Source organism: Lygodium microphyllum, chromosome 2 (assembly GCF_053477565.2).
Source record: "Lygodium microphyllum isolate KBCC chromosome 2, Lygodium_microphyllum_v1.1.10, whole genome shotgun sequence".
Classification (NCBI taxonomy): domain Eukaryota; kingdom Viridiplantae; phylum Streptophyta; class Polypodiopsida; order Schizaeales; family Lygodiaceae; genus Lygodium; species Lygodium microphyllum.
In genome coordinates, this window is record NC_141136.1 from 67,750,296 (window position 1) to 67,775,455 (window position 25,160).

Consider the following 25,160-nt stretch of genomic DNA (forward strand, 5'->3'; position numbering starts at 1 on the left):
TGGATGGGGTGGCTTCCTTCCAGCGGTCATCTCACCTATTGATACCCAAGATCTCGAGGATCTACCGAGATCGAGGCCTTGGAGATTCAACCACAACTTGGTGACAAGGCCTTCGTATTCCTTCCCGCATGGATGCACGAAGCTAGTGGCTTCTCTCTTGAGGTTGAGTTTCGGATTCTCCAGTTCACTCTATCTACTCTTCTTTACTGCAGGTTACCTTTCGGGTGAAAATCTTGGATCTTAGGGATCCTCTATATCTTCTTCCTCCTCTTCTTGCCTTGGTCACTTGGTCTGCATAGAGCCAACTAGCGAGATCGAGTACGGGCATATCCTTATGGTTCTCAACACCACACAAAGTCCAACATTCCTCCTATGCATTGCATGTTTTCATCATCTTTATACTAGGGCGCTTGGGCAAGTCAACAATTTCCCCACGAGGAACACTGTCCAAGTGGCACCTACTGCATGAGCATTCTTCAACATGTAGCATTGCATCTCCACCTCACTCTTCTCTTATTTCCCTTTTTGGGCTTGAGAAGGGATGTTGAGAAACCCTTCACCAGCAGTTTACGTTTTTGCATTTTTGCATTTTGCATTTAGGTTTTGCAGCCCCAAAAAGGGGCACCACCCTAGACTGACTGTGCCTATTTATAGGCCACTCTCTCATTCATTCCTTATGGCTGATTCATTCAATCGTCACCTCTTCTCTCCGACCTCTCCACTACCCTCACCCCCCTTTAGGAGGACATTGTGGTTTGTGGTTTGTGGCTATCTTCATCATCTTCTTTGTGCTATGGCACCCTTATTCCCTTGTATCACATTCACTCCATGATTCAAAACATCATTCCATTCATCAGAGTTTCTTCTCTCTTCTCTTCTCTTCTCCATGTTTGCCGAGTTCACTCCGCATTCCTCCCCACAAACCCTACTGTCTCGCTGGTACGTCATCTTTGACATTGGTTGCCTCAGAAGCATAGTATCTCGAAACGCTATTTTGGCAGCTCAGAAACGGACCAGCCATTTCGGACCGGAACGGAATCGGCAAACCGCCGTTTCGCAATCTTGCGGCTCGTATAGATGCTGGTTATCCAACACCCCGGATCGCGATTTGAGTTCGGATCCAAGCTTCAGCAGACAACATCACGTTTACTCCAGCTCTCGACTCCCGCGGAAAACTCCAACTCCCACCTCCTCCTAAGTCCTCCTCCTCTTCCTCTTCTTCCTCTTTCTCCTCTTCCTCTTCCTCTTTCTCATTTCCCGCGGCACACTCTAGCTTCCACCTTCCTCTTCCTCTTCCTCTTCCTCTTTCTCTTCCTCTTCTTCTTCTTATTCTTTTTCTTCTTCTTCTTTCCATAATCCATTACCTCCTCCTCCTCCTCCTTTTTCTTTCCATAATCCATTACCTAAAGGCTAATCATTATATCATGACGCCAAATCCATATTGAAGGCACGTCACTCCAATCAAGGGATACGAGGGCTCCAGTGGATCAAAGAAGTGGCGGTGCAACTATTGTGGATTGGAGAAATCGGGGAGCGTAACGTACGTGAAAGACTCTTTGGTGTCGAAAGCCTATGGGTATTAAGCTAGAAGAGGATGAATCCTCTCATCCAACACCACATCAGGCTAATGAAGCACAAGTGGAGCAAAGAGAGGCTAGTAGGCCTAGTAACACTAGCCAAATTGGAGGTGCCAGAAGCCCATCAAAAAGAAATGAATCCATATCCGTATCGGGTCCAAGTGCAAAAAGGACCCCATTGCCATCTTCTAGTGGTGGTGGGCAAAAGGATTCCTTGCATGGTGCAAGTGTCCATGCAGGACTTCAGAGGCAAGCGGTTGTGGAGACAACTAGGGAACTCACACGCTTATTTATTCGGTGTACTATCCCTTTCAATGTGGCCACTACACATCAATGGAAGAAGACAATCAGGGCTTACCGCATAGGGTGTGAGTGGAAAGGCCCATCCGTAGATGCATTATGCACACGAGAGCTTTGAAAGGAGAAAGCATCCATAGAGGCTCAATTGAAGCCCTTAAAGGAGACATGGGTAAAATATGGATGCACAATATTATGCAATGGATGGTTAGATATGCGCCGAAGGAATGTTTACAATGTTTTAGTGTCTTTATGTAAAGCACCATGTTCATTAAGGCCATCGATGCCTCTGCCGCCTCAAGTCTTACCATCATAGGAGCTTTCATTTGGGAGCACATGCGACAGGTCATCATGGACATAGGAGTCCAAAATGTAGTGCAGCTGGTGATAGATAATGGATAATAATGGAAGCATCTTGGGTGGATGATATTTTCAAGACGACAACAAGCATGGTAAGATTTGTAAAGAAGAGGCAATCCCTCACAAGTATGTTTCGAGCCAATAGCACACTTGAGCTATTGAAGCCCTCTACCACTAGATTTGCTTATATATTTATTATATTGAAGAGGTTGATACGGGTCCGTCCAAATTTGATACGAACTATTGCATGCCAAGAATGGCTCACATGGAGTGAGAGAGAGTCTCCAAAGGCTCTTGCTTTTAGGCGCAATATTTTAAATGAGAGTTGGTGGATTAAGACAGAGGCATTGGTGAAAAGTTTCACTTCTATTTACATTGTATTGCGCATCACTGATATGAAAGGAAGTACTTTGAAGCTTCTATATGAGTATATGATAAAATTGGCAAGGTCTTGCTTCACAATAGCTTTTCACCCCAAGACAAGTAAGTTTTTGTTTAACTTTTACACATGTAATTATTTGGTATTAGCAACTCCTTGATGATTAATCATTATTCTAACTTCTAAGTTTTTAACTTATTTTATCTATGATCCATTATCCTTTGCACTGAATAGTTGATGGCATTCATGCAGTATGGAATGCACGATGAGATTGGTTCTATAAACCAATCTATGCTATCACGTATATCTTGCATGTCCTTTGGCACAGTGAGGAGTAATATACTAGTGAGGAGTTAGAGGAGGGCTTATTGGAATACATGAGGCGCCTCACAGGGGATGATATAGATATGATGAGGAGAGTAGAGAATGATTTATTCGCATTCCGCAATCATTCTCTTCATTTTGGCCGACCCACAGCTAGGCTTCGAGAGACTTAGCTTTAGCATGTCTCTTGATGGGAAAAATACAGCAATTGTGCTCCTACTTTGATATGTGATTGGTGACTTTTATATTTAGAATCTTGATTATCTAATGCATTATGCAACCTAGGTAATATGTTCTATAATCTATTACCTACTCAAATGTTGATTTTACAGCTTGCATATTAGCAATTGCCAATTACTTAACCTCAATCTCTTAAATTTGAATAGAAACGCATTGCCATTCGATTCCTCTCACAAGATTGTAGTTCAGTGCCTGCTGAGAGGAACTGGAGCACATGGGCCCTCTTCCACACCAAAAAAAAAAAGCTCACAACTACCCAACTCGAGCATTTAGTGTTTTGCCATTGCAATCTCCAGCTTCTTAAGAGGACCGCTCTATCCCCTGAGCCTTCACAGGTAAATTGGTAATGATTAGTATTATGTAAAATTAACTTTCCTTGAGTCCTTGACAATTAGCATTGCTAATTTGCTTGGAAGTTGGATTGTAAATTGTGATATGTATAAACATTGAGCATGTTGAATCTCCTCTCATATGATATAACATTGTCTCGTTCACCTTTACAGGTGAATGTTGACAAGATTGATATAGAGAAGGTGTATAACATTCCGTAGACACCACAGGAGGAGCGGGATATCTACTCCATGCTCTATGAGGAGCTGCGACACCGATGCATGAGACTCGTGCACAGAGAAGGGTTAGAGTGAGGGCCACACGTGATCGTGCATCACAAGCAGAGTCAAAGCCAGAGTTTGAGAATGAGACTGAGGCTGCTTCATCAACTTCTCGATCAGGGTCCTCAGAGTCGGACGAGGAGATGGTACACAGATCCTCAGAGTCCGGATGAGTCATGAGTCATGAGTCATGAGTCATGATATACAGAAGTCAACTTAGCACTACAAAGTCCAGACTACAGTTGCCAGTTGTTCATTGATGTTGATACTTATAGCCTCACTGGACTTTGGAGTTTTGATAGATTATTCGCATGACATAATTACATGTATCATTGTATCTTGATCCCACTTATTATGCATCTTGATTCTTGTTCCATTGTTCTTGATATTAGTCTTCACTGCTCTTTAGATCATAGATTTTTCATGAGTCATAAATTCTAATTCATTTTGTTGCCTTAAGTTTTGAAAATTGAGTCTTAATTGTATTAAGTTGTCTTAACTTTCAACCATTGAGTCCTCAGTCTTGACTCCTCAATCTTCACTCATGAGTCGTGACATGTGTAATGAATCATGATTTTAATCATATGACATGAAGACTCAAAGTTTTGTATGAAATTCGGATATATGTTGTTGTAGGCATTGATATAGTTACATATCCACATAATACTGTATTTATTTTAGTGTACAATCCGAAAAGTCGTTTCTCCGTTTCCAATATTTCATTGAAACTCCGAAACTCCAGTTTTTTCCATTTCTATTTCCCCCATTTTCGAAACTCCCCCGTACTATACTCAAAAAATCCTCCAATGGCTGCAAATTAGACCAATAGCATCTCCTCCCTCTCTCTTGCAAGCTGAATACACTAAAAATGCATCTCTTCAATCTCTAAAGACATTTTTCAGTGTTGCATGGGCATTTTTTACAAGTGGCAGTCTTCTCAAACGGTTTTTCCATCATTATTCATAATTAAGTATTTACATACTAAATTAATTAAGTATTAATTTTTAGTCTTTACATACTAAAAATTAATCTAATAATTATTTGTGCCCTAAAAAATAATCTGACTGGCCAATAATTAAATTGGCAGCCAACTTCCATACCCGAGTATCTCTGCGCCATCTTTGACCATCAGATTGGCATTAGGTACCATTAAACGCCACTTCTCTACTGTCACCAACTGACACTTATGACCAAATGAATGACCTAGGCCAACAACTGGCACCAGATACTACCAAGTACTTGTGCGGCATATCTTATAACAACTTTTTCCTTTGATATCCCATGATTTCCTCGGGTCCTCGGCTCGTAAATTTACTCTAATCCTAGCTACACCTCACACGTGCAACATTTACTTAATCATGTGATTAAAAATTAATCCACATGTTAAGTGAGATTTCAAAAATACATATTCTCATGATAGCCCTCCCCCTTAAAATCCTTGAAATCATCCTCGATTGCACTATCAGATGCATCAAAAGTAAAATAGTGTACTAGAATTTCCACAAGGCTTTATAGTTAACACAACATTGAGCACTGTTGCTCAACCATTCCATATGCCCAACACATGCTGAAAATTACCAACCGATCATAACATAACATAAGACTCACAAAGAATCTCAAAAACATTGCTAGATTATCATGTGACATGTCTATTTCTCATGAGCTCAACTCGTCTGGCAAAACCAAACCATAGCATAGTATAACCAAGCATAAGCCATGACTAAAACATCAATGGCATCATAACATATGCTATTGTCCATGAAACCAAATGTAAACCATTGAAAACTGAGCATAATCTTTATAAACTGATCACTTGCTGATTTGAGAACTGATCACAAACTACTGTAAATGTGACCCCAAACTGATCACAAACTCATGACAAAAATTGACCAACAATCAATGCAAAACTGATCCCAAAAGTTACCATAAACGGTTTCTCAAGCTGATCAAAAACTGAGCTGAAACTTAACAGAATTTTTGTCTCAAAATTGAGGCAAAATTCATGTCAAATTAATCATAAGTTGATGCAAAAGTATAGTTTCAATGTCCGGTTGAAACTCATATTTATCTGCATACATCTCACAGTGACTAGTACACTATGTAGTGACCTCATGGCAAACATATTGTCAGCGTAGTATCTTGGATACATGCTGAATACATCCAAGATCCACTACATACGAGAGCTATCCATAACTAGAGGAGTGGAAGTGCTACCTACCCCTTGAGCATCATGCAATACTCCGGACCCTTGGTCTGTTGAACCTAACGGAGCCCGAACTAAAGTCGGCTCTAGCTGAAAGGCGTCTAGGTAAAGCTACAACAACTGAGGATGGTTTGCCAAGTCATCCTTTTCCATCCATTTGGCATCCATTGGTGAATAATTCTAAAATTTCACCAAGTATCTCCTGGAAACTTTACTTTTGACCTTTCTTTCTTTATGTGCCAAAATCTGCTCGAGTACCAAAATCTCATCTAACTCCTCAACCTCAGGCTAAATTTTAGTAAATATATCCTCTGGCACATTACCACGAAAAGACCTCAACAGGTTGACATGAAAGGCATTGTGTATCAACCAATGTGGAGGTAATTTCAATCAATATGCCACATCACTGATCTTCTTCAACACTTGGAAGGGCCCATAGTATCTCATACTCAACTTCAGATACAATCTTTCTCTTCCTTTCATCTTTTTCAGCCTTGCCTTTTCAAAACGCAACAATACATAATCACCCTCTGCAAACTGCAAAGCACGTCTGTGGCGATCAAACGCCCTCTATTGCTTTTCTTGCGATCTCTGAAGTGCATATTTTATCTTTGCATAGGCTACATCCAAGTTTTCAACATAACGATCAGCCTCAAAGATCTTATCCTTAGTTTACAAAATAGGTGGTATCTTCTTGCCACCCTTAACCACCTCAAATGGAGCTTTGCCCATATGCCCTCCATAGCAATAGCAGCTACACCATCTTTTGGGCAATCAGCTTTACTAAGCTTTGTATATGGTGGTAAAGGCACACCAAGAGGCTTAGCATCAGCCATATTAAATTTGTCAAGTACTTTGCTAATGTACTTGTCTTGTGAGAGAAACAAGTGCTGCCCTCAATCTCTTTTAATATGCATGCCCAAAATGTGTTCAGTTACTCCCAAATCTTTCATTGAGAAGGCTGAACTCATCTGCATTTTAAGAGCATGTAGAGTACTCTTATGCTTTCCCGCATCAATCAAAATGTCATCCACATATAAAATCAGCACAATAAGGTTCCATTATCAATCTTTTTAGTGTATAAGCAGTGATCTACATGACTGCATTTGAATCCATGGCTGGGCATAAAGTATCAAACTTTTTATACCACTGTCTGGGGGCTTGCTTCAACCCATATAAGTTGTATTTCAGCTTACAAACTAAATGCTCTTTTCGTGGAATAGCAAAATCTTATTGGAAGAGCAATTGCACACATGAACTGCACATTTAAGAGCCTCTCCCCAGAACTGCTACCTGAGATTAGCTGTGGACAACATGCATCTGACTCTCACAAAGTGTGATATTATATCTTCAGCCACGCCATTTGATTCAGGATTGTAAGGGGTTGTCAACTCCCTCTTAATGCCATGCATCTCACAAAACCTTTTGAATTCATTTGAAACATGCTCACCCCCATTATCCATTCTTATAGCTTTTAACTTAAACCCTTTCTGTGTAGTAAAAAAAGCGTAAAATCTTTTAAAAGTATCCAACACTTCCTTTTTGCTCTTTAATGCATACATCCATGACTTTCTACTGAAATCATCAATAAAAGTAACAAAGTACCGTGCACCTCCATGTGAATTAATAGGCATAGTGCACACATCAGAGTGTACTAAGTCAAAAGCATTGGACTTATTAGCAACACCAAAGTAATAAGGAGACTTCACATGTTTTCCACATATGCAATCATTACAATAGTCCAAACCAAAGCCTTTTACATCAAATCTCCCTAAAGAGAGAAAACCTGAAGGCCTTTCTGGCTCATATGGCCAAGTCTTTTGTGCCAAAGTTCCATCTGTGAATGAACTTCAACCACAGCCTAAAACTTGCCAAGTAATGCTTTACAATGCAAATAACACAAAGTTCCCCTTTTGCTGCCTTTAACAATCAGCATGGAGCCCTTATGAACCTTCCAAGATCCACCACCAAAGGTAGTTAAATACCCTCTTGCATCAAGCTGCCCAACTGATAGTAGACTTTCCTTTATGCCAGGTACATATCTGACATCTTGCAAAATTAGCTCTTAGCCATTTTTAAGGGCCAAGTGAATGGTACCTACACCCTCTATTTCACATGCATAATTGTTGCCCAAGTAAACCTTGCCTAGGCAACCTGCAATGTATTCGGAAAATGACTCCAAAGAGGGAGTAACATGAAAAGAGGCACCGTTGTCCACTATCCATGATTGAGACAGCCCATCATGAGCTGAAAGCAAGGTATCAATTACCTCCTTTTTAGTGATGTGCATATCACCTCTGCTGCCATAACATCTGCATCATTACATGAGGCTACAACAAGTATCTCTCCAGTGTGTCACAGAGCTCTTCAATGACCACACTAGATGCAACATTTGCCTTTCCAACTTCTTATGAGGGAAAGTTGTCATCATCTTTCTTGTCATCCTTCTTTTTCTTTCCTTACTGTTTCATTCTTTCTTGCTCTTTCTTGTAGCAACGACAATCGGGCTTTTTATGCCCTTTACATCCACATTGATAGCATGCTTTTACTCTTGCTTTTGCCTTTATTCCTTAAATTACCCCTCTTTTCTAACCTGCCTCTAAGATGATAGGCTGAACCATTGCTTTCTCCACTGGACTTTCTTCTAATCTCCTCATTGAGAATAGAGCCCCTAACACCATCAAAGGTTAAAGCAGGGTTGTTGCTTAGTGAAACAACCAGAGACTCCCAGCTATCAGGCAAAGTCATCAACAAGAAAATAGCCTTCAATTTATCATTGAAGGGCTGCAAACCAAAGTCTTGCAACTGGCTCAAAATCCCTGTGAAAGCACTCAAATGCTCCGATGTTGGCTTAGACTCATCAAACTCCATGTTTGCAAGCTTGCGCAAGGGATGCACTTGATTTCCGTATCAAGTCGCTTAATATCCGTAAGTACAACATTAAATACAACCATTTTAATGTATGCAATGGCTTTTTTGTTGAGTCTAGCCCAATCCTCATCTGTCATAGCTGCTGACTTCCAAAAGAGCATAATCACAATCCTTAAGAAACAAAATGCTTTGCATTCTGTCCTTCCACAAGTCAAAGCTAGTGCCATCAAACCTCTTAATTTCAAGAAGGGATTTAGTATCACTGCTGCTAGAAGCATTTACAGTCATTTTTCAACAATGCACCCAAAAATCAACACTACAATTTATGACAACAAACAATGAGCTGAATATTCAGCTAATATCACCCCAAATTTTCAGATAATAAGAGCAAGATTCAGTCCAAGTACATGTACAGCAGTAGAACAGATGACTTTCAGTAGTATAACTGAAATGTCAACATATAATCCATGCATACATCACTGCCAGGCGACTCCAACTTCAACAATATCACCAATAATACATCTGCAACAATCCCAGATCTGCAAGTGATCACTAAGACTGCTGCAACATGACTATTCAGCAATACATCAACTCAATGGGAACTTCCCAATGTACATTTCATACATCAATTTTGCCAAAATTCTCAAATTTCAGCAAAAGCCCCAAATTTTCTCTGACCAATCTACCCCGGTTGCATTAATACATGATCCCAAGAGCATAAAACGAGCAAAATTTGCCAAAATCTTGCTTAAGCCCCCAATTTCTCACGTCCAAATGTGCACCAATGTCAATAAATTTGACTCAGCTAAGAAAAATTTCATTGATATAAGAAAAGCCCCAAAATTTTCAGAGCCAATATGCACAATTTCTGCAATGTCCGAGTTAGATTGTCCTCTTCTGGATCACGGTTCCTGAATCCGAGAAAATCCCCAAAATTTTCGGCCAAGATGACACATTGTGCTTGTGCACGCGAACACCTGATAAAGAAAGAAGAGAAAAATTGCAGATTATATAAGAATAGGCCAGTCAAATCATTGACCAACCCCGTTACTCGTCAGGCTTGTCTAGACCTAGTCGCCCCTAGGCCTACACACGCGGTCGCTTGCCTTGACGCCGCCTAACTGCAAGACGTCGCCTTGTCACATGCTATCGCCGTTGGCCTGGCCTGCACCATCTACTGTCCGTCTCACACTAGTACTGCCCCATCACCTGTCGACCACTGTCTACCTTGCAACTTGACGCCTATGCGTAGCTGCCTGTCCTGTGACCTGACACACTCTTGGGAAGCCTGAACGCTGTAACCAATGCTCTGATATAGCTTGTTGCAATGGAGTGCGAGACAGGAATGAGCAAGGACAGAGCTGAGAGTGAGAGTGAGGGAATCAAAGATGAGTGTACCACTATGTTACAATACTCAAAGAATAAAAATGTATTTATATGTTAGGGTACAAATAAGGGTGTGTTCACACCCGTAAGTTTATACACACGGAGATTAATGGGATTTTACACCCGAAGGGACTTTACACCCAACATCTTTGACAACTTTGTCTTCGTCAAAAAGTACCTCAAAGTTTGATGGTCTGTCTGCACTATAAAATCAACCCCCAATAAATAAGATTTCCTCGTAGACAGTGTATGAATTACAACTAAGAGCTCTTTCTCATAGACCTGCAAATTCTTTTCTGCACCGTGAGAATTCGACTCTCATAAACCACAACTCGGCCGTCCGGCATAAGAACAGCCCCAATATTGTTATCACATGCATCACATTGAACTACAAATGACTTTCTTAGATCAAGCAACACAAGCATAGGATCTGAAGTCAACTTTTCAAATGCTGAAATTTCCACTGCTATCTATCTAAATGGCACATCCTTCTTTTTGCAAAGCATGCAATGGAGATGCAATTTCAACAAATCCGCGTACATACTTCCTATAGTTTAGAACATAAACCCAAGAAGTTGTGGATCTCATGCATATTTCCTTTCAAGAAAGTGGCTGCCTTTCAAATCTTCGAGGACTCCATGAAGTTCCCCCTGAATAGGCCGCATCAATTTGCTGAATGAAAGTCAAATCTTTCAGCCTATATTATACTGTTAGAGATTCATCGCCTGACCAAGTGCAATCGGACAGTTTCTGTCCATGTGCAGTCGGACTGCACAGTCGGACTGCCACGTGGCAGTCCGACCTGTCCTGTCAGTCGGCCGACAGGTCTTTTCTGGCGCCCTGTTTTTCTGGCTATAAATAGCCGAGGTTTTCAGCAGTCTCCCGGACTTCTCTGCTCGCAGATTACAGACTGGTGGCACGCGCAGATTCCGTCTCTGTTCGCAGATTTCAAACAGGAGACAGTGCAGACTGCAGCGGACTTCGAGGTGAACAGCAGGTTGCATCGTCAAGGTGGAGACACGCAGTCCAGCGCACTGCGCCCGTGTACATATCTGCATATCTTTGTATACAGAACACTTTATACAGCAGATCTTCATCTTCCACTGTCTCTTTCTCTCTCTTCTCTCTCTGCATTCTCTCTCTCTCAGTCCTACACTTCCGCACCGCTACACTCTGACATGGTATCAGAGCAGTGTTAAAGGGCTGACTGAGCGCAGAACCAACCTGAAGAGGAGTTTCTATCGCGACACAAAGTTGCGTTTTCAGCGTTTGAGGGCAGGCAGGAGGGCTGCGCTTCAGAACAAGGCTGAAGCAAGCGTGGGCGCGCAGGAAAGGAGTCTAGGTGGTGGATTTGCTGCTGTTTACTGCTGTTTGACGAGGAGGAAGTTTGAGTTTTCAGCTTTCAAGTGCAGGTTTTGCTTTTTCATCGCCTCCGGCGGGTGAAGAAGTTTCAGGACGCGGAAGAGCCCTAGCAGGCTGAGTTTTCATCGTCAGAGGGGGCTACTTTTGCGTTTTTTAGGCATTACAGGTGAAGATGTCTACAGAGATTGACTTGGAGTTCCGGACCATTATGGACCGGAAGGTGCCTGTCTTACCGGCTCTTCCCGCAGATCAGAAGCTCGATGGCGACAATAACCGCATCTGGCGCGTCATGATGTTGGCCATCCTTGAGTCCTATGATTTGGCGGAGCTTGTACAGGAGATCGACCGGCCCTCGGTAAGAGATGAGTCCAAACTCTCTTCAGATGCTCGTGCGGAATTAGCCAAGGCTCAGTCTCACTGGGACAAACTGAATGCCAGGATTCGTTCCTTTCTTTTTCTATCTTGTACTACAGCCGTGATAGCTCACATCGAGCACTTGACGGTGGCTCGTGAGATATGGCTGGAGCTTGATCAGATGTACAACCGGATGACCCTAATGAAGCAGGTTTCTTTGGAGGTTCAGATGCGGACCTTGTCCGTAAACAAGTCTTCTTCGCTGCGGGAGCACATCAACAAGCTAAGACAGCTTCAGATGCAGGTTCAGAATGCGGGGAAGCTAATTTCCTCCGAAGACATGGCGATCACACTCTTGTTCCAGTTGCCGCCACGATTCGGTACATTCTACTCCGCCCTTATTGCTTCGGGGCGAGAGTCTACTCTTCGGTGGGAAGAGTTGGTTCCTATGGTCTTGGACCAAGAGGAACAACTAAAGGGACAGAATGCTTCCAAGTCGGAGGCATTGACAGGTCAAGCCTCTCAAAAGAAGGGGAAGGACCAAAAGAAGAAGAAGGGGGATAACAAGTCAAAGAAGGACAAGGACAAGGACAAAGAATCCACATGCCATATTTGTGGAAAGACTGGCCATTGGAAGAAGGATTGCCCTGACAAAGACAAGAAGGACACCAACAAGAAGGACACGAAGGATTCTGGAGCGGTGGCTGCACCCTCATCAACTGCATTTCTTCATCTAGCTGTCATTGAGGACTCTTCACCGAATGCTTCTGATGCTGCGATGACGGCTTCTCAGGCTCGAGAGTGGATCGTTGATAGTGGTGCCTCCCGGCACATGACTCCTTCATCAGATGGTGTTGCCCAGTTGCCACCCTCGCGTGGGCAGATTCTCATTGGAGATAGCTCTTCCGTGTCTATTGCAGGACGGGATAAGATGCAGCTTATTCCAGATGGACGTGGTGGTACCCATACCTCTGAGGTCTTGCATGTACCAGGTTTAGGGTATCATCTCCTGTCAGTTCATAAGATTTGCTCCCTTGGACTTTTGGTGGAGTTTGACAGTAACTCGGTGCGAGTCCTTGATCGTGGGTCAAGGAAGGTTCTATCATCCGGATATGAGGAGAACGGCATCTATAAATTGAAGTCTTCCACCACCCTCTCTACTCTTCTTCTTACCTCTCAGACACAGTCAGAGTTATGGCATGCTCGATTTGGTCACCTCAACTATGATTATCTTCGGAGGGCGTCTCGTGGACAGCTTGTTCGAGGGTTGCCGGATATAGTGGTGAGCCAGCAGCCATGTGTCTCATGCATTCGTGGGAAGCAGCATAGGGATGCCATTCCCCACACAGCTTCGCAGCGGTCTACTTCACCAATGGAGCTTGTATCTACGGATCTATGTGGCCCTACGAGGAACGAGTCCTTGCGTGGGAGCTCTACTTCATGCTGATCCTAGATGACTACAGCAGGATGACATGGGCTTATTTCTTAGCATTGAAGTCCGAAGCTTTCTCCCACTTCAAGGATTGGCTTCTCTTTGAGGAGAACCGATCAGGCTGGAAATTGAAGACCTTGCGATCCGACAAGGGTGGTAAATTTGTTTCTAATGAGTTTGCTCGTTTTTGTGCAGATAAAGGTATTCACCAGGAGTTTGCTAATACCAACACTCCTCAAGAAAATGGCATTCTTGAATGGAAGAACCGCAGTGTGATCGAGATGGCGCACACCATAATGGAGCACCGACAGACCCCTCAGGTTCTGTGGGCCGAGGCTGTGGCTACTGCAGTCCACATCCTTAATCGATCCCCCACTTCGGCCGTTGATGGGATGACACCTTTTGAGGCTTACTTTGGGACCAAGCCCGATGTTTCTTACTTTAGGGTCTTTGGGTGTGATGCCTATGTTCACATTCCCAAGGCTCACCGTGATAAATTTGAAGCAGCTTCCCGAAGACAGGTATTTGTTGGCTACAGCTCCCAGTCCCAAGGCTATCGATTGTATGATCCCGTCAAGCGGGATGTGTACACTAGTCGTGATGTACGGTTTATGGAGGTTTCGGCCATATCAACGGGTGAGGAGCATCCCGTTGGGCTCCTGCTACAGTTCCATTGGAGCCCGTGCCTTTTGATTATGATTCTGTTTCTGACACAGAGTCTACTGTTCCACCGTTCACCCCTGAGGAGTTACCACCGGTGGATATTCCAGAGTCTTCAGCTGATGGAGAGAGACGAGGGGAGGTTCGGCCTCCTCCTCATTGGGCCCATGACACACTCCGTGATTCAGGGATCGAGGGGGTTCCTGAGGAGTGGGGACCGCAAGATGATCCGCGGCGGTCACGGAGGCACCAAGCACATTCTACGGAGCTTGTTTGCTCTAACTATTGTTTGATGACCCGTGTTATGCAGGATCGAGAGCCCACCTCCATGAAGGAGGCTTTACAGTCCGCACCATGGAAGAAAGCTATGGAAGCCGAGTTGGAGGCTATTGAGAGGAATGGCACTTGGTCACTCATGCCCCGCCCCCCGAATAAGAAGGTGATTGGCGTCAAATGGGTCTTCAAGACCAAATACCTTAGCGATGGTTCTTTGGATAAGCACAAGGCTTGCCTTGTTGCTAAAGGTTTTGCACAGCGCCCAGGGATTGATTGTCATGATACTTTTGCCCCCACTGCTCGTATGGCGACCATTAGAGCTGTTCTTGCCTTGGTTGGCCATAGGAGATGGCCTGTTTATCAGTTGGATGTGAAGTCGGCCTTCCTCAATGGTGATTTGAAGGAGGAGATCTATGTTGAGCAGCCTCCTGGCTTTGGATCTTCAGATGGGAAAGTCTACAGGTTGAAGAAGGCCTTGTATGGCCTCAAGCAGGCTCCGCGTGCATGGAAAGAGAAGATTGATTCGTTCCTTCAGTCTCAGTTGGGATGTCGGCGTTCTAAGGCCGATCCGCAGCTTTATGTTCACACTTCCGAGGATGGTTGTGTGCTTTTTGTCTTATATGTTGATGATTTGATTGTCACAGGTGATCATGCACAGACGGTCCAAGAGACACAGGCAGCTTTACATCGGACGTTCAAGATGACGGACTTGGGTCTACTCCATTTCTTTTTGGGCCATGAGATTTATCAATCTCCGAGGGGGATCTTCATCTCTCAGCAGAGATATGTACAGGAGTTCTTGGTGTCTTTTGCGATGGAGGATTGTCGGGCCCTTTCTACTCCTATGGATCCGAACTGGAAGGCCACTTCCCATTCAGCTTCTCCTATGGCGGATGCTTCCCGCTATCGTCAGTTGATTGGATCCTTGATTTGGCTTCTCAACACTCGTGTTGATCTTTGTTTTGCTGTTGGGCTCTTGGCAGGGTTCATGAGTGAACCTCAGACGGTGCATTGGCAGGCTGCTCAGAGGATACTTCGGTATTTGAGGGGGACGTCTGATTTAGGGATTCATTATCCCGCAGGGACAGATGGTTCCTGTCTGAAATCTGCGAACAAAGACGGAATCTGCGCGTGCCACCAGTCTGTAATCTGCGAGCAGAGAAGTGCAGACTGCAGCAGACTTCAAGGTGAACAGCAGGTTGCATCGTCAAGGTGGAGACACACAGTCCAGTGCACTGCGCCCGTGTACATATCTGCATATCTTTGTATACAGCACACTTTATACAGCAGATCTTCATCTTCCACTGTCTCTTTCTCTCTCTTCTCTCTCTGTGTTCGTGGCAGTCCGACCTGTCCTGTCAGTCGGCCAGCCAACAGGTCTTTTCTGGCGCCCTGTTTTTCTGGCTATAAATAGCCGAGGTTTTCAGCAGTCTCCCGCACTTCTCTGCTCGCAGATTACAGACTAGTGGCACGCGCAGATTCCGTCTCTGTTCGCAGATTTCAAACAGGAGACAGTGCAGACTGCAGCGGACTTCGAGGTGAACAGCAAGTTGCATCGTCGAGGTGGAGACACGCAGTCCAGCGCACTGCGCCCGTGTACATATCTGCATATCTTTGTATACAGCACACTTTATACAGCAAATCTTCATCTTCTATTGTCTCTTTCTCTCTCTTCTCTCTCTGCGTTCTCTCTCTCTCAGTCCTACGCTTCCGCACCGCTGCACTCTGACATATACACCACTGAAGGACGCAAACTTCACTGCTTTTCCTTTTGCTGCCCCTTTGGTTGCCAAGTTGTCATACACTAGCTGCTGCAAAAAGGGTGCATTTGCTGAATTTACATCAAAACCAATGCCAAATGGAGCATTTGCATGACCAGCATTCATTCCTTGAGCCCCATAAGCATTCGGGGGTGCAGATGCAATACCAAACATGCTACTTTGTCCCAAGCATCAAGCCAATGCTGCCATACATAGGGTTTTGCATATTTCCAACCATACCCGAATACATTGGGCATTGCACACCATGCATTGGTTGCTGCATACCATAGGGATTTGTGCCATACATTCCCATATGCGGTCCTTATCCAACCATAGCATGAAAAATCGTGCTTTCAACAAAATATCCTAGCTGCCCCATCATAGCATGCATGCCTGACTATCCAAAATCCATTGGACTAGCACTTCCGTGATGGCCTTGCATGTGCAATCCTTGCCCCGTGGGTACCGACTATTTTATTTCATTAGCATCTTTGGGAGCTTCAAATGAAGGGTTTGGCATTATCTTCGGTGCATCTTGCTGTCTTGAAGGTGTAAAAGAGGTGGTCTTCTTCTTGCCTTTGCTGTCCTTCTTTGGAGCATTCAAAAATCAGGTAAATTGAGGATCCTTTGCCAATTCAACAAAGAGATTTGTTGCTGTCCTCATCCGATTCTTAAACTAGTCATCAAATTCCTCTTCACATTGCTAGTCATCAGTCTCCTTATGCCCTAAAGGCCATACATCTTGCCCAACAGCAACATTTTCAACTTGTTGTCCATGGTCTGAGCCTTGTCTAAGGTCAAGCATTGCATTTCCTTCATTCCCATGTGAATGTTCATACTGAGAGGCATCATCACTGCTTGAGTCCATCTCACTGTATGAAGACATATTGCTGTAATTTCTCAGCTGAGAGTAAAAATCAACACTAGCAAAAAGCTTTGGCTTGCAATCAAGTACCTCAAGTCTACCAAATCAAGGGATTGAGTGGTTTTCTGGCGACAGTGCCATGAAACCAGCCTTCCTTCTGTGGATGGGTGGTAATTCTCTAATTACAACTTAGTTACAACAGTTAACATTATTACAAAACTAAGAAATGCAAATTAACTTACAATCTTGGACAATGGATACCCTGCTAGCCCCAAAATCGAACGCCCCTTTCGGTGTTTATTTAACTTAATTAAAGAAGAAGTTGATGTACAATGGGATTCTCCCAGTCCCTTTTGGTATTCCAACTCCCCTTGCTGTCCAAAATGACAAGCAAGTCTTCAATCTGATTTGCCCCTTGATTCGGGCGGTCAATTGGCCTTCACCCAGTTTGATGGAGATGGAAATTGCCTCATTTTCATTGATTTGCTAGTCCCTCATCTTGAATTTGACTAAAAACGGGTTCAGTCCCATTGAAAGAGTTCATGCTTTGTCTACAAAATGATAAGTAACAAACTTCTTGGTCAATGGAATTCTCTACCTTGCTAATTGTCATGATAACACGAGTTAGTCAAGTGGAGTCACCTTCAACCCTACACGCTCCAACAACGTGTACACATATGCCTTCTTCATTTCAGCATTCATCTATTGCAAACTTTTGCGTTCTACTGTCTCTTTTCTCTCCCCCTCTTCTCTCATGTTCATTTTCTTTCAATCTAATAATATCCTTCCACATTCACTGCACTCTGCATTGTATCAAAGCAGCGTCGAAGAGTTGATTGATTGTGGGCAGACCTCAATAGGATATTTTAGTGTGACAAAAATTTGTGTTTTCAGAGATAGAAGGGCGAGGCGAACACGTGTAACGCGGAAAAAGAGCAAAGTTGCTATTTTTGCAAGTTTTTGTTGTTTGTGAAGGAGAAAAGGCTATGTTTTCAACCTTTTGGAGTAGATTTTGAGTTTCACTTCGACGGTTGAAACAAGTTAGGGACGAGGAAGAAAGCCCTAGCATGCACAGAGTTAGAGGGAGCTGCCCTTGTTTTTATGCGAGTTATTCAAGTGACAACGCCTTCTGAAATGGACGTGGAGTTTCAAGCTATTATGGACTGTAAGGTCTCCATGTTACTAACTTTTCCTTCCTATCAAAAGCTCAATGGGAAAAATGACCGCATTTGGCAAGTAATGATGCTTGGCATCCTAGAGTCCCATGATTTGGCAAAGCTTGTGACTGAGGCTATAGACCGTCCTATAGCTCATGCTACCTCCAAGCTTTTTGCTGATGAGAAAGCTAAGTGGATGAAGGTACAAGCACATTGGGATAAACTAAATGCCCACATCTGCTCCTCCCTCCCTCTCTTGCACTCCAGCCATTATAGCTCACATTGAGCATTTAATAGTTACTCGGGAAATATAGCTGAAATTAGATCAATTGTACAATCAGATGATCACTATAAAAAGAGTGTCTCTAGAGATACAAATGCAAACGTTGAGCCCATCCAAGTCCGCTTCCATGCAGGAGCATGGCAATAAGCTTCGGCAATTGCAAATGCAAGTCCAGAATACAAGGAAGGTGATTACCTTGGAGGACATGGCAATAACTCTACTTTTGTAGTTACCACTCGAGTGTTTGCACAACATTTTTAGGCATTATTTTATTCAGCGATTGCATATGTGCAACAGTTGCCAGTTTTTATAGGCTGACCTGATTATTTTCTTGCTATTTTTTATACCTATTTAGTATTTATAAGCAGCTTGTCCTAATCATCATTCACTTGTCTTTTCAAGTGGTAAGAGAGATCGACTCCTAGTGATACATTCGATAGCCTATGTACGCATATGTCTTCTTTATTTCACTATTCATCTACTGTAGATTTTAGTGTTCTACTATCTTTTTTCTCTCTCTCCCTCTTCTCTCATGTTCATTTTCTTAGTCTAATTATACGCTTCCACATTCGGTGCACTCTAACATTTCCATAATCATGCTCGAAAGCTTCTTTCCAAAGCTTTGAGCTTGCTCATGAACATTCAAAACCAGTAAACAATCACATCATCCAAAGCCCATGTCTCTACATCTACATTTAGGTGTTATAGCTTCTATTGGATAAGTAAGATTTCTTAGAGCCTTTCAAGGTGGAGCCACGGACTTCTATAAAGGTGGCCTATGTGACTTTTTGAGGTCATGTACCTTACCCTATGTGTATTCCACTTTTTCCATGGAGCATCTCCCTCCCCTATATTTATTGTACTTGCTTTTGAGATCTTTTGAACCAATTATCGTGTTCATTTCAGTAACATTGTAACCAATGTTAAGCTAAAAATACATTAATTCACTTAAACAGCCCCAAAACATGCTTAAGGAAGAAACCTTGTTTATTTAAAAGAAATGCGTTCCTAACGAGTGTCAGTATCCCATAAGCACAAACCCACTTGGGAGGGCCCAAACTTTTTATAAATAGGTATGTTGCCCTCCATTCGACCATAATCTCATTCATGGATTCAGGTGTTTTCCACTTGCTGCCCACACCCTGTTCGCAAAGAACATTGCAGTCCAAGCTCTCCATTGCAGTCTTCACTCATCTCACATCGGTTTCGAGGCCTCCATCATCATTTTGCTGCTATTTCCAGCCAGGCGACTGCTGCTGTCCACCCATCCAACTGTCGTACAGCCTGCCACGTCAGCATACTACTGCGTTTGCAAGCCCCAGTTGCTGCCCTGCCAGTTTTCTCTCTCCTCCAGCTGTTGCCATCATCATCTCAACCTGCATTTGCAGAATTTCTCTCCTCAACCTACATTTACAGCACATACTCTCTCTAGACTGCCACTTGCATCAAGTCCAACCACACACAAGCTACGTTTACTATTGTTCGACACTCGAAGGTTGCCTTGCTGCAATTTGGGATCCGTTCAGAGTACAGCTCACTCTCAAACTCATTATCCCTGCCCTGATCCTTGAGATGCAAGAGTTGAAGGTTCAATATTCATTCACTGTATAGAGTGTTTGCTGCATGAGTGTTGTATATTCAATAGTCATATCACTTCATTCATTCATGCTCTGATACCATGTGAAGAATTGCACATGGCAGTCTTCAAGGCAGTTCTCCCTAGCTTGCTTGCTTCACATCTTTGGTATATTTGTATCACCCACACCTTAGCCATTTTCCTTCTTCACCGACACCCAGTAATGTTTGGGATAGTATGCTTGTTTTGTGAAGGTCTTGGGTCTGACCCTCTCTTATCACTCTCCCGTTTGCAGCACAAATACTCAATAGGACGAAATGTACGACAGTTGGATGGGTGGACAGCAACAATCGCCTGGCTGGAAACAGCAAGAAAATGATGATGGAGGGCTAGAAACAGGCCCCAGATGAGTAAAGTCTCCAATGGACAGCTTGAACTACGATGTCCTCCACCTAAAACCTACAAAAAACGAGATTCAAGCCGAATGGAGGGCAACATACCTATTTATAAAAGTTTGGATCCTCACAAGTGGATTTGTACTTATGGGAAACAAAGACTCTCTAGGAACGCATTTCTTTTAAAGAAACAAGGTTTCTTCCCTAATTAAGCATGTTTTGGGGCTGTTTAAGTGAAGCTAATGCATTTTTAGCTCAACACCCCCTCACAAGCCCAACAACAATGCCACAAGAAGTAGGCCAGCCAAGCCCTTTTTTCTTTATCTTTTACCCCAAGGCATCCAACCCCAAAGCAACCAAAGCATCAAACAAAGGGTGCGCGTCGGCTGCACAATGGCCTACCATGACTACAGAGGCAATGGTTTGTCAAAAGTGGTGCAGCAATGGAAGCGTAAACATAAGCTGTAATAAACTATTGAAACACATTACAAAAGAGAAAGGGAAAGAAAGAACACAATACAGATGAGAACTCGGATGTATGCTCGGGAAATAGAATCCATATATCAAACACAAGACTATCGTATACAACAGTGAATCACTGGCTGCGTGGGCACCGGCACCGGCACCGGCTCCTCTCTCCACAGGAACTCCAGGTGGTGAACTAACCAACTGAGGAGGAGGAGCCCAGAATAAATAGGCAAAAGTAATGCCATAGAATATGTCAAGTCGGCCAACATTTAATGCTGGTCGACCAGCAATAAATGCCCAATCTGACCATAAAATGACACAATAAAAAATGTCTAAATAGCTTAAATAATGTGCCCAAGCCTTTGCAGCTCAGACTCACACATGAGCTGACATATCTGCTAACACTCTCTCAGATCATGGGTGATCTGATACAATACAATGGTACAATGAGAATGAATCATAAACCATACAACATAGAACCACCAAGTAGAACCATGGATACCCAAGCAATGGGTGATCAAGCCACCACCAAGGTGCCTCGAAGAGAACCCGATGTTGATGTCGATCGTATCAACTCCGGAAAATAGAGAAGATCATAGTAGCTCCCAATGTCTATCAACAATGCCGCTAATGTAGCACACGTGACCATCCTGTCACCAATGCCAAAGCACATAAATGACCATGGATCCCCTCCTTTGGCCAAACCGCCAAAGTGTCTCCTCGTGTGAGCTCCAGACGAAAGCCACCCGCTCTCTGTCAAAGAACGAGCCCATCAAGAACCTAGATGACAATCCTAGCTCCAAGATTTGTACCTGCCAAACTTCGATCGATGCGTCAAGGACATCCCTCTCTGGATCCTGTGCATCTCTATAGAAATATAGATGAGGCACAACCACCCCATCTCACCACCCTCTCACACTCCCTCTCTGGCACTGGAGAGTCGTGAGGGATGACCTCATCACCACCACTAGAAAGTAGCTGAGAAAGGAGCCGCCAAGTCCTTCCCACGATCCAAAGAAGAGGATCCCTTCCGCGCCTTGGACTTCGCCTGGGCCGAAGGATCGGAATCGAATCTGAGACAGAGGATAACTCGCCGGAGGAGTCCGCATTCCGCTTCATCTTCAGCTCCTTTTTCTTCCTAGAAGCCGCTAACTCTTTACAGTCCTTCCGTAAATGACCTTTCTTGCCACAATGGTAACACTGGGCCTTCCACTTCTTCGTCTTCGAACCCCTCTCTGAAGCTGTAAAAGCCTCACCTGAACCTCCATATAATGTATCATCAATGGATGAGCACGGAAAAGCCATTTGTAGAGGATTTAGAAGAGAACTAGAGAGAAGAAGGTATTTGGAGAGGGAACACAGCCAAAACACGAGCATAAACTACAAAAAAACAAGAGTTCACATACAATATAACCCAAAATCCAATCAAAATAAGACGAGAGTTACTGTGAAAAGTCAAGAAATTAGTCAAAAATTGCCAAAAACAGCAAAAACGGCTTGATAATGCAAGCGTCCAACCAAAAGGAGATGCAAAGGCACCAAAACGCAAGCTAAAACGGGCACGCAGGCTGTACAGATACTGAAGTCAGCAAAAAAACGCAGGCAAAACAGGTTGCTTGATTGGAGCAACAGCCGCCTGATCAACAAGAGTGATAACAATCCTGAAATCAGCAAGAAAACACAGCAAGAATACAAATCCTGAAATCTGATACCATATCAAAAGTGATGCAATAATGGAAACGTAAACATAAGCTGTAATAAACTATTGAAACACAAGACAAAAGAGAAAGGGAAAGAAAGAACGCAGCACAGATGAAAACTCAGATGTATGCTCGGGAAATAGAATCCATATATCAGATATGAGACTGTCGTATACAACAGTGAGTCACTGGCTACATGGGCACCGGCACCGGCTCCTCTCTCCACAAGAACTCTAGGTGATAAACTCACCAACTGAGAAAGAGAAGCCCATAATAAATAGGAAAAAAAAATGCCATAAAATATGTCAAGTCGGCCAGCAATAAATGTCGAATATGACCATAAAATGACACAATAAAAAATGCCTAAATAGCCTAAATAATGTGCCCAAGCGTCTACAGCTTAAACTCACACAATGAGCTGACATATCTGCTAACATGATTATCTTACTAAGGGAGCCCAAGTGATCACTCCAAATAGAGGCCAGGGCATTGAACAAAGGGTGCACGTAGATTGTCCAGTGGCCTACCAAGTCCTGCAAAGGCAAATGGAATCAGCTATGGACCTTTTTTTCTTAGGGATGTATAGTTTTGATAGATTTAACATTAACTGAGGATACGTTTGCATGCCCCAGCTGCCGCCCTGCTAGTTTTCTCTCTCCTCTAACTGTCGCCATCATCATCTCAACCTACGTTTGCAGATTTTCTCTTCCCTCCGATTGCATTTGCAGATTTCCTCTCTCATCAACTTGCGTTTGCAAATTTTCTCCTCAACCTATACTTACAGCACACTCTCCCTCTAGTCTTCCGTCTGCATCAGGTCCAACTACACACAGACTATGTTTACTGTTGTTCGACACTCGAATGCTGCCTTGCTACAATTCAAGATCCGTTTGGCGTATGACATACTCTCCAACTCATTACCCCTGTCTTAATCCTTGAGATATAGGAGTTCAAGGTTCAGTATTCATTCATTGCATAGTGTATTTGCTGCATGAGCATTGTATATTCAGTAGTCATATCACTTCATCCATTCTCTCTGGTCATTGTCTTTGAGTTACCCTAACCCTAACTGTATTCTTCTATCAGTCTTTGCTTAGTCATACAATGTTATTTGTGTTTCTGTGTTAGGGTATTTCTTCACAACCAATACTGGCAATACTAGATTGATTTATGATTTAGTGGTTGTTGGCTGACTAGTTCAATTTCCAAGGCATTTACTATTGGGCTTAGCCCTTGCTCTTCAGATTCAAGTTTTGTACTTCCGTTCCCAAACTTCAGTGTGCAGCAGATTTTAGGTGTCAACACTCCCTTCCCACTCTCAATCTCCTCTCTTGCATGCTTGTGCATCAGCCATGCACCTACACCAAATTTCCAATTGGAAACTCATTATAAAAGCAAGTTATGGTTGGAATCAGAGAGGTCCTTGGCATCATAACAGTCAGGCTCCTACAAGTCCAGCACCCCACGCTCACGTGAATGTCAGAGAGCAGGCCACAACAAAGATCAAATGGATAGCTGTATCAGCTGGCTACAGGCGTTTTCAGCATCAGAATGCTGTATTTCAGCACTGCCCGATTCATACTCCTTGCATTGAAGTCCATATTCATTCGGGATCACGAAACATTAAAAAGGGGAGATAGTGAGGTCCCTACAGATGCTGTACAAAAAAAGAACTACGTGAATGATGAGGTATTTCGAGTTGCTTTGGTGTTTCATGTTCTATATACCTTAAAACAGTGTGGCAAACATGCAGAGATCGAATGGATGGCTTCTACCGTAACTGTCTTTTATCTACGAAAATATATTTGTATACTTAGGCTGAGATTGATTAGAACATAGAATATGTGCGGTGCTTAACACCCTTACAAATTCATTCAATCAGAGCATTGGCTTCACTCTGTGTGTGTGTGTGTGTGTGTGAAGAGAAATATCTGACCAAAACACTAACCTTGACCTTCAGGGTGGCTGAAACCAAAACAGAAGGGATTGCGAGCATTGTTCTTTCTGGTGGAAGAATAATACAGCAATCCTTTGCAGCTTCTGCCCCCCGGCGCTGATGGACCCACATCGCCGTCGTGATTGGGAGGAGGAGGAGGAGGAGAAGAAAAAGGGGCATCGCCATCGCCTTCCATCTCTCTCTCTCTCTCTCTCTCTCTCTCTCTCTCTCTCTCTCTCTGTGTCTGTGCGCTTGTATGGAAGGTTAATCGAGCACTGTAGAGAATCCTTTGGCCCTGCAATAAACGAACGATCAATGTGCCCATTTGGGAGCCGCAGTGCATGCTTTAGAATTTTCTTATTTGCCCTTTTTAATAATGAGCAGTTGTTTGTATTAAATATTTCAGGGCAAGATGGACTGGGATAACATCGGCAAGCGACATCTATATTCTTATTCTATATTGTCTTTTGTTTTACACTTTACCAAACCTGACACAATCTTGTGTCACCAATTCTAAGAATTTTGAGAAAAAAATATTAATTTTATATCAAATGTTATGCAAGGTTTAGAAAAACCCCAACTTGCATGCTCCATTCAATGCCATACCACGTCTCCCTTGGGCACATGCTATTCCACCAGGTTTTCGTCGAAAGAGCAGCCTATCAAATATCATCAAGATCAAGAGCAT

The 25,160-nt window shown here is 43.3% G+C and overlaps 1 protein-coding gene across 1 annotated transcript in view; it reads right to left on the minus strand.

Annotated features, from left to right (window-relative positions):
* LOC148039847 (altered inheritance of mitochondria protein) overlaps positions 1-24,804 on the minus strand; it is a 77,985-nt gene extending 53,181 nt beyond the window's left edge. Inside the window, exon 1 of the mRNA XM_087694556.1 lies at positions 24,485-24,804. Within this exon, the coding sequence (XP_087550682.1) occupies positions 24,485-24,797 (313 nt within the window). The 5' untranslated portion in view covers positions 24,798-24,804. The remainder of the gene's footprint in view (positions 1-24,484) is intronic.
* Positions 24,805-25,160: the final 356 nt, after the last annotated feature.